General features: G+C 43.8%; 1 protein-coding gene across 1 annotated transcript; it reads left to right on the top strand.

Annotated features, from left to right (window-relative positions):
* Window positions 1-2040: 2040 nt before the first annotated feature.
* On the top strand, window positions 2041-9643 carry rpl19 (ribosomal protein L19). The gene is made up of 6 exons (XM_085966566.1): window positions 2041-2122; window positions 5231-5337; window positions 6227-6349; window positions 7372-7492; window positions 8988-9098; window positions 9470-9643. Exons 1-6 carry the CDS (start codon window positions 2061-2063, stop codon window positions 9591-9593), a joined length of 648 nt encoding a protein of 215 aa, XP_085822692.1. The 5' UTR covers window positions 2041-2060; the 3' UTR covers window positions 9594-9643.
* Window positions 9644-10531: the final 888 nt, after the last annotated feature.

The following is a 10531-nucleotide window of genomic DNA, read 5'->3' as shown; positions in this document are numbered from 1 at the left end:
TGTTCTGGACTCTCCCGCCAGAGGAAATAGTCTATGCAACCTGCCTGTGACCGGTGGGCACCACAAGGTCTGGGGTCCATAGTCAACATGGGTGGTAACATTTTTATTTAATTTCCACTACCTGTTCTGACAAAAGGTCATCAACCTGAAGCGTTAACCCTGATTCTCTCTCCGCAGATGCTGCCTGACCTGCTGAGTGTTTCCAGCATTTCCTGTTTATATTTCAGATTTCCGGCATCTGCAGTGTTTTACTTTAACTCTGCTGCCCGTGTCCTAACTCGCACCAAGTCCCGTTCACCCATCACCCCTATGCTCGCTGACCTACATTGGCTCCCGGTTTTCAAATCCCTCCAAGGCCTCACCCCTCCCTATCTCAGTAACCTCCTCCAGCTCCACAACCCTCCGAGATCTCGGCACTCCTCTGATTCTGCCCTCTTGTTCATCCCTGATTTTCATCGCTCCACCATTGGTGGCCGTGCCTTCACCTGCCTAGGCCTTAAGCTCTGGAATTTCCTCCCTAAATCTCTCTGCCTCTCTACCTCTTTTTCCTCCTTTAAGACGCTCCTTAAAACCTACCTCTTTCATCTCCTTATGTGGCTCGGTGTCAAATTTTGTTTGATTACACTCCTGTGGGATGTATTACCAAGTTAAAGATGCTATATAAATATAGGTTGTTATTATAAAATTTGTCAAGTTTCCTTTCCTTTATGATTTAGGTATCTGTTAGAAGGGGGCACTTTTGCTGGATGACACCGGAGCAACCTCTTGCCCTCTCCAAATATCTTCCCCTGGATTCCTTTTTTATATATAGATGCAAGTCTCAGTATTTTGCCATTTCTGTATTGCTTTCCTGGGGATTAGCTGCAGACCAACATTAACCAGGCAAAAATTGTAGCTGAGGGCAAAATACTGCGGATGCTGGAAATCTGAAATGCAGAGAAAATGCTGAAAACATTCAGCAGGTCAGGCAAAAACAGGAAGGCAGATTATTATCTGAACGGCAATAGACTGGGAAAAGGGTGAGTACAACGAGACCTGGGTGTCCTTGTGCACCAGTCGCTGAAGGTAAGCATGCAGGTGCAGTAGGCGGTTAAGAAGGCAAATGGTATGTTGGCCTTCGTAGCGAGAGAATTCGAGTACAGGAGCAAGGATGTCTTGCTGCAGTTGTACAGGGCCTTGGTGAGACCAAATCTTGAGTATTGTGTGCAGTTTTGGTTGCCTTATCTGAGGATGTTCTTGCCATGGAGGAAGTGCAGCGAAGATTCACCAGACTAATACCTGGGATGGCAGGAATGATGTATGAGGAGAGATTGGGTTGATTGGGCTTGTACTCACTGGAGTTTAGAAGAATGAGGGGATCTCATTGAAACTTATAAAATTCTAACAGGACTAGACAGACTAGATGCAGGAAGGATGTTCCCGATGGCAGGGGGAGTCCAGAACCAGGGGTCATAGTCTAAGGATAAGGAGTAAGCCATTTAGGACTGAGATGAGGAGGAATTTCTTCACCCAGAGAATGGTGAACCTGTGGAATTCTCTACCACAGAAGGCAGTGGAGGCCAATTCATTAAATATATTCAAGAAGGAGTTGGATATATTTCTTGAGGCTAAAGGGATCAAGGGGTATGGGGAGAAGGCAGGGACAGGATACTGAGTTTGGATGATCAGCCATGATCTTATTGAATGGCGGAGCAGGCTCGAGGGGCCAAATGGCCTACTCCTGCTCCTATTTCTTATGTTCTGTGTCAGGCAGCAGCAGCAGAACCTGCAGCGAAATTTGGTTCCTGCTTGGGATAGAGCGGCGCCCTACGTCATCACGTAAAGCGTGGGTGGAATGTCGCATTTCGAGCTCCGGGGGCACACAAAGCTCCTTCTGTGAATGTAACCAGTTAGTCTGGAGAAGCGAAATAAACATACACCTACTGAAGGTAATTACTTGAATTTTAATTTTGAGTGCGATTTTTCCGTGCAGGTAAGGGTTGCTGTAGGGCTGTGATTGAGGTGATTGAGGTGTCTGTCTCCCCCCCTCCCCGGAGCTGTTGGTTTCTCCCGGTGGGTGTATGAGCGGTGGGTTCTGCGCATGCTTGTTCTTTTTCGGCCAGCGAAACGGAGCCGCCATGAGGTGAGTGTGGCCCGGCCTGAGGAGCGGGCCCCGGGACTGAGGAGCTTGGGGAGCGGGGCCCGGTACCGGTACCGGTACCGGTACCGACAGAAGGACACTCGACGAAAGGGACGCCCTGGCGGCCGCGCACGTTACCTCCGAGTGACGGCGAGGCCTCGGGATCGGATCCAGGCCCCGCGGCCTAGGCAGCCGTGCGGCAGCGGCCATGACATGAGGCCTGCGGCCTGCGCTGCTCTCCTCCCCGCCCCCTCCCCCCTCCACACAGCTCTGAACCAGGGCGGTTGGGTCGGGTGTGAACTGAACCCCGCGGCCTTCCTCTGCCACCCTCCCGCCCCCCCGAGCCTCGGGGACGGCTTCAGACCTGCCCAAGGCTGGAAGCAGCAACTCCAGGCCGACAGTAGTCCCGAGGCCGGGCTCGGCAACTGTGCACCGCTCCCCGTCTGTTCCAGTTGCAGCGATTGGGAGGGACAGACTGGAGGTTTTATGTTCAGCGCAGAATCCGACCGTTCAGCCCATCATTCCTTTGCTAGCTCATTGACAGATATCCAATTAGTCCATTTTCCCCATAGCCCTGCAAATTTTTCCTTTTCAAGTATTTATCCCAATTTCCCTTTGAAAGTTACTGTTGAATCTGCTTCCACTGCCCTTTCAGGCAGATCATTCCTGATCACAACGCACTGCATTAAAAAAGAAATTCTCATACCTCCTCAGTTCTCGTCAATTATATCTGTGAGGAATACTGTAAATCTGTCTCCTCTGGTTACCAACCCTTCTATCAGAACCAGTTTCTCCTTATTAACTCTTATCAAAACCCTTCATGATTTTGAACACTTATGTTACATCTCCCCTTAGCCTTCTCTGCTCTAAGAATAATAATTCCAGCTTCTCCAGTCTTCACATAACTGACGTCCCTCATCCCTGGTACCATTCTGCTAAATTTCCAATGCACCCGCTCTTAAGGCCTTGGCACCTTCCTAAAGTGTGTGCCCAAAATTGGCCACAATACTCCAGCTGAGGCCTAATGAGTGATTTATAATGGTTGGGTATAACTTCCCTGCTTTTGTACACTGCCTCTATTTATAAAACCAAGATGCCAGTATGTGTTTTTTTAACGGCCTTTTAAGAACATAACCGGTACTGCCCCTCAAGACTGCTCTGCCATTCAGTAAGATCATGGCTGAACTTCTAAATTAAATCTACTTTCCCACCCTATCCCCATATCCCTTGATTCCCTTAGTGCCCAAGCATCTATTGATCTCAATCTTGAGTATACTCATCAACTGAGCATTCACAGCCCTCTGGGGTAGAGAATTCCAAAGATTCACAATCCTTTGAGTGAAGAAATTCCTTCCCATCTCAGCCTTAAATGGCCGACCCCTTCTTCTGAGACTATGACCCCTAGTTCTAGACTCCAGCCAGGGAAAACAACTTCTCAGCATCTACCCTGTCAAGCCCTTGAGAAATTTATACATTTCAATTAGATCACCCCTCATTCTTCAAGAGTATAGGCCCATTAAAGGACATCCCAGGAATCAATCTAGTGAACCTTCATTGCACCCCCTCTAAGACAAGTATCCTTCCTTGGGTACAGAAACCAAAACTACACAGTGCTCCAGGTGTGGTCTCGCCAAAGCCCCATACAATTGCAGCAAGCTTCCTTACTCCAAACTCCTTGCAATAAAGGCCGTATAAACTTATCCTGCCACCTTCGAAATGGAGTTGGTGTCACATTTGACAGATGGTTCATTCCTCTCTGGAAACTGGGCAGATTGCATTTGTAAAGCTTTAAGATGTTTCTATTGGTAAGGAATTGCAGTTACAATAAAGATTTTCTATTGGAATATTTCATTTGAGTTTTTTGTCTTTTCCTGCAAAGTGGGTCTTTACACAAACAATAGTATCTCAAGGTTAATTTATGTTTTAGGTTTTGGTAGACCTCTGGCAGAATGATGCTTCAAATGCTATTTGCATGCAGCGAGTCTTTGTACAAATCCAGTTTAAATCACTGTCCAGGGTTGTAGTGGCTGGAATCGGTGCAACATTGTTGCATTTCTTTGTGGGTGGCAGCCAAGAAATGAAGTGTATATTTGTACTCCAGTGTTAGGAAAACAACCTTTCCTCGATAATTACTTTGTTAGATGCAGTGCAAAGCTCTCAACCATGCACACCCTATCCTTGTACCACCAGTATAGAATTTTTATTACTTGTATGCCAGCTTGTTCATGCAGTACAGAATTATGGGGAATTCTACAGTGAACAAGTGTCTGCTAGAAAATAACACTTTAAACCTGCCCGAGTTCATTCCACTTGGAATGCTTCCAGCAGTCTGAGCCTTTCGTCCCATTACTGGAAGCTGAATTCAATCTCTGCGACCAGAATTATCATACTGCGTCCCATCGCTGATTCCTACTGCTGTCGATAAAAATTTCCATCTTTTGAAACTATGACTGCAATGTACATTATTGGTAAGGCCACTGTTTTGTTGTTTAGTTTAATGGAAACTTGGATGGAATGTGATTCTCAGGTCGCTAATAAAAATCCATCAGTCATGTGCAATGAGGTTTGATTATTCGGTCACTAAACCAATGGTCCTGATCAAGTAATAGTTTTTCAGTTTGATTTTCTTCCTGCTGTTCCCTCACCTGCCCCAAATTCCTGCACATTTCCTTTTAAAGGATGGCTTTAATCAGATTGATCCCAAGTATGCTTATATTTTTATATATTAAGAGCTCCTGGACCTTAATATCTTCACTATCTGATGATTTCTCAGTTTTAAAGTGCACGTAATGTATGAAAACCTTGCCTCTCTGGTAATTTATTACATCTAATAATGCGTAACTAAAGTGGAGGGGAGCAGGGAGAGATAGGCTGGCAGCATATTCTGTATTGGTACAATTCAAGTAGCCTTTGGACAGGTCAGTGATCTGTGGTTTTATGATACTGATGGATGAATTATTTTATGCCAGTAGTTAAGCCTACAACGGTCTAACCTGTCAATTCTGTTATGTACCCGGGCAACTCGAAACAATGTACCCGGGCAACTAGACACAATATGTTTCAGTGTCAAGTATTTAGAAATCTAATCAGTTTTGTACTTTTTTAATACAGTATGCTCAGGCTTCAGAAGAGGCTTGCCTCCAGCGTTTTGCGCTGTGGCAAAAAGAAGGTATGGCTGGATCCTAACGAAACCAATGAGATTGCCAATGCCAATTCTCGTAAGTAAAAGTTTTATTCTAACCGAGATGGAAGGGCTTGTCTGCAGCTGTTTCCCTCAATGTCTTTGCTTCTGCCAGTAATCCTTGTGGTTCATCTCATTAGATGTGTAAGACCGGGTAAACCTGGATAGCTTTTTTTGTTATTCTGTCTGCAGTACTGAACGAATTCTGTCCTGTCTGAGGTGCTATCTTTCAGACGAGATGTTCAGTCTAGACCTTTTCTGTTCCCTCAAGTGGATGCAGCAGATCCCAGAGCAGGAGAGTACTCCTGGTGTCTTGGCCAACATTTATCCCTCAACCAGTACCACTAAATCGAATGATCTGGTTGTTGATCTCATTGCTATTCGCGGGGCCTTTCTGTGTGCAAGTCGGCTCTTTATTTGTCTACATTACAACAATGACTGCACTTCGAAAGCTACTTTGTTCGTTGCGAAGTGTTTCGGGCCGTCCTAAGGATGTGAAAGAAGCTACTTGAATGCAAGCTCTTTTTTTGCTTTATCGCTCATCCATTTTAAGGATCTTCTGCTATGTTTTATAACCCTCCATTTTCTCCTAAGTAAGATCTTTTTTGCCAAGTCAACATCATCTATAGCAAGGGGGCTGTATTTAATTTGGAGGCTTGGTTGTGTAAACTGCTAAGCCTTTCAGTCTGGTTTGTTGTATGTGGTTATAGTGAGACTCTACCTTTTGAGAAGTTGAAACTGCAGCTTTAGCTTGAGATCTCCTCCTACAACTTGGAGCATCCAGATTTAGGTATTGAACCAAAATACTATGTAATCTAGGCAAGTGATTTCACTTGTGGTCCGGTGTTGACCTTTGTGTACTTGTCGGGTACATTGATGGAGCCTGAGGCGTTATTGTGTCTAACAAACTTTCTTCCCTTCTGCAGGGCAGCAGATCAGAAAATTGGTTAAAGACGGTCTGATTATCCGCAAGCCTGTGACTGTGCACTCACGTGCTCGATGCAGGAAGAACACCCTTGCGCGCAGGAAGGGCCGACACATGGGCATCGGTAAATAAGGCTTTTACCTTTACTGTAGGGGATAAAAATGTCATAAGGAGCTCATCTTGCGTGATTTCTGTTTGGAAGTCTTATTCTGGTGCTGTATACAGAATGGATAGTAATAATAATAACTATAAACCTTTAACAGTCTAGTGCGTTGAAATTAAAAGTACTTAATTTTGCAGTAGCCAAATAAAAGATTGCCACTGTTGGCCAGTGACTACTTTTACCAGTGAATTTAACCCATCTCCCTGTTCTCTTTGGTGACCTACCGCTACCACCAAAGGGAGTTTAGCAATGCAGTAGATAGCACCCATCTGCTGTCTCCAAGATAATAAACTGCCTTACTCTCTGGGTGCCTAATTTGTGGCCTGGTTAGGGCGCTCAGTGGGTTTGGGCAGTGTCTTCACTGCTGCCAAGTAGAAGTAAGCCCAGCAAAGATGCTTTAAGTTGGTGAAATTTAGCCTGTTGTCACAAGGGGGTGCTCAATAACAAAATTTTAATTTATAGATGTGGGATGTTTTTAATGTTTTGTGAAATGGGTCCAAAATACCCTGTGCTGCTGTTGCTACAATATCCATCCTCCTTATTGTGACATGGATATGTAAGGCCAGTAGTTAGAAATTCACAAGTTTCTGATTCTGCTCTCATGAAGTGCCAAATGCAAGTTGTTGTATTTCAGCTTCTCCTTTTCTATACTCTGAATTGTCTTGTATGTCTCTAAGAAGAGCACCATGGGGTGCCTCCTTTGCACACTGAAAAGCCCAGGTGTCTCCTGCATTTCCTCATAACTTATACTAGGTATCGGCCTTTTAGCTCTTTGCCCCTCCAATGTTTGCATCTTGTTTCTCACTGGACGCAGTACTTGAGGTGCAGTCTGACCAGAGCACTGGACATTTGATCACTTCCTCAGACTTGTATTTGATTATTTTAATTGTGTAGGTTGGCATTCTGTTGGCTTTGGTTGCAGCATTGTGTTTCTGTGATTGAAGTTTACGTCTAATAAATGTGCTCTCTATGTCCCTGATTAGGTAAGAGAAAGGGTACAGCCAATGCCCGTATGCCTGAGAAACTGTCCTGGATGAGGAGAATGAGAATTCTGAGGCGTCTACTTCGCAGATACAGGGAGTCTAAGAAGATCGATCGCCACATGTAAGGTTCCTTGATGATGATTATCCCTGGCAGAACTATTCCTTTCCAGAAGGTGGTGAATTGGCCTGATGCTGGGTTTGGTCTACTTGTAGACTTCTACCTTGCCTAAGTAGTTACTCATATGAATCTTTTCTCTCTCCTGTCTTGACAAGATACCCATGTTTATTTCTATCAGTTGCTGGGCAGTTTGTCTTTAATTCCTCCCTAATCCAGGGTGCTAGGACTAATGTGTCCCTGGCTGACATCGGCTAATGAGTCCACTGGAATCTTTATCGCCAGGAAGTTCTAAGCAAAACTACCCAAAACCATTTACAGGAAACTTTGGTTTATCTGGAGGTTGTATGTCCGGAAACCTCGATCTAACGGCAGAAATCAGCAGCTGTTTTGGTTAGGTTTTTTTTCTTCTCGCATTTTTTTTTTTTTTTTTTATATATAAACGGTCAGGCTCTGGAAAGCGTCTCTATAGCTTAGCAACAGCTTCAGAGACGCTTCCAAGGTACGGGCTGAGTGTTTACAAGCTGTTGCTAAGCAACAGTTTGTTGTCAGATACGGAGATGAAAACCTCCGTATTCTTCAACATTAGCGCTGGTCTATCCAGAAGCTTTGATAGATCGGCAGCAGCTCGGTCCCGTCGGTGCCGGATATCGCGAAGTTTCCTGTACCTACAATCTTGTCCTGGTTTTGAATACAAAGTCACTTCCATTCTCAACAGAGATCTCTGCTCTGTACAACCTTTTGAGATGGCTTAATGTAAGAGTTTATTAGTGATGGGCTGAATTATGGTTTGTGTGTCTCCACAAATTTGCCAGACTAGCCCGCTTGGCTCTTGCACAGTTAGTTATTTCCTGGTATGTCCTGGGCAGCCTCTGGTTTCTATTTGTTTATATAAAAGAAAAAGGTTGACCTATGCTTCTAGGCCTTAAATGACTTTGGCGGCTCTCTGATCGGCAGCCAAGTGGAGATGGAAGTGCGGGTGGAACATGAGGGGAGGTGAAGTTAGTGTATTTGCATCGCCCAGTGCCTGGATTTGCTGGTAGTCTATGGCTTATGTTTGTAGGTTTCTTTACTTCAGAACTTCCATGCTCAAATTATTCTGGTGAGTGGCAATGAAATATCTCGAATTCCCCTTTGATTTGAATAATTAGAAATTTAGGATAAGGCCTATGATGGTTAATGTGGCAGTGATGGTCAAATTTCTAAATTTAGGTTTCAGAAATGCAAATTCTAAGTTCTTGTAAATATTTCATTACTGCTCCCAAGCAGTTCCAGAAATCCTGCATGACTAGTTTTTCATACTTGCAGTTTAAACTAAGATTGGAAATGTGTACTTAAGTAATTTCTTTCCAGAGTTGGGGTGCATTGACCTTGTAGATAATGAAGCATTCCTCACTTATGAAATGAACTTGAGTTGCTCTATCCTTCAACACATTTCAGTTATGATGCCACTAACTGGCAATCGTGTGAACTATATATTTTTTCCATTGCACCCTTGCAGGTACCACAGCCTGTATCTGAAGGTGAAGGGTAATGTGTTCAAGAACAAGCGTATCTTGATGGAGCACATTCACAAGCTGAAGGCAGACAAGGCTCGCAAGAAGCTTCTGGCGTAAGTACTTTGCAGAGATCTGCAAGAGGCATTTTGGAATTGAGATTGCAGTTCAGAGTTCAACTTGGGGCTTTAATTGTGTTAGGCTCTTGATAAGACTGATGCAACTAACTCTTTACCTATTTTCTAACTGGAGACTTTTGAGCGTGTGCACTTTATTCAGTATATTTTATTTTATAAGTATTTTGTAATTGTGAATCTCAACCTTTCAGAGAAGTTGACTTAAAATGGATTCGGTTCACACTTGTATTGATCTAAAGCCTAAACTATTAAATGCTTTGCTCTTTAGAAAGTTAGAATGTTTAATATGGTATCAACTTGTAAGAGGAACTCAAACTGGTAAGTGCTGACCAGAGTTCATTGTGTTGCAGTGACCAGGCTGAAGCTCGCAGAACCAGGACCAAGGAAGCTCGTAAGCGCCGTGAAGAGCGTCTGCAGGCCAAGAAGGAAGAGATCATTAAGACTCTGTCCAAGGAAGAAGAGTCTAAAAAATAAACTGATCCCTTTGTACAGACTTGCAAACTAATAAAAAATTGGTCATCGTACCAGCTCGGCTGTGATGTATTTTTTTCCTGCTAATAGTGTGAATATCAGTTTCAAGTTCAATTATAGAATTACATTCAGGCAACGGAGGTCCCTTAGATATTTGATGTAAGGTTGTGGGATTTAACTGTAGCCACGGGTGGAACTTGATAAGTATATTGAGAACTTGGATGTGTGGGAGCTGTTTGGACTGGGTCAAATTGGGTGAAAATCTCCTTTCTCAGTTAGCTGAAAGTCTTAAATTAAATTTCAATCCAGTTGGTTGCATTTCCATTGCACAAATCTGAGTCAAAATCCTTGTCCAATAACGCAGTGACTTAGGGTGTGCTCGTAAATTGATGGTGACACGTCTGCTGACTTGCTGTACGTGCAGGATGTGGTCCTCGTCTCAAACACACTCTTCAATCGCTTTTTTTTTAAATAAAGAAAAAGCATTTTAGTTCCGACATTCGACATATCGAGGGCTTGAATGTTGGTGGCAAGCAGTTAATTGTTCAACAGAGATCAGTATGGAACGGTCAGCCTTGTCTTCAGTTGCTGCTAGTTTGAGCTATTTGCTTTACGAAGCATCAAGCTATAGAATGTAATGTCCAGTGATGAGTCATGGGGAGCCTGGTGCTTGGCTACTTCAGAGTTGGGGAGAAATTTTCCTGAGCTGAGCTTCAAACGCCACATCCAGTCAATCGCCAGAGCTACTTGTTCCCACTTTTTGTTGTCTCACGTCAAACCCTCATCCATTTACATGTCACCTTCCAGATTTGACTCTTTTCCTACTGCCCTCTTGGTAATATGATCTACACATTAATGACTTGGGTACAGGGCACAATTTCAAAATTTGCAGATGGCATCAAAATTGTAAGTATAACAATACAAAATATTAATAAACTTCA

The sequence above is a fragment of the Somniosus microcephalus genome, chromosome 24, assembly GCF_052327205.1.
Source record: "Somniosus microcephalus isolate GS21.2 chromosome 24, FLI_Smic_1.0, whole genome shotgun sequence".
In the NCBI taxonomy this organism is placed as follows: domain Eukaryota; kingdom Metazoa; phylum Chordata; class Chondrichthyes; order Squaliformes; family Somniosidae; genus Somniosus; species Somniosus microcephalus.
Note: the sequence above shows the minus strand (reverse complement) of the source record. Positions and strands in the feature narration are given on the sequence as shown.

Excerpts from the sequence above, each read along its gene's own strand:
- rpl19 (XM_085966566.1), top strand. The coding sequence starts at position 2,061 with ATGAGCGGTGGGTTCTGCGCATGCTTGTTCTTTTTCGGCCAGCGAAAC. Across the intron at positions 6,350-7,371 it reads GGGCCGACACATGGGCATCG|GTAAGAGAAAGGGTACAGCC; the intron begins GTAAATAAGGCT and ends GTCCCTGATTAG. Across the intron at positions 9,099-9,469 it reads GCTCGCAAGAAGCTTCTGGC|TGACCAGGCTGAAGCTCGCA; the intron begins GTAAGTACTTTG and ends ATTGTGTTGCAG.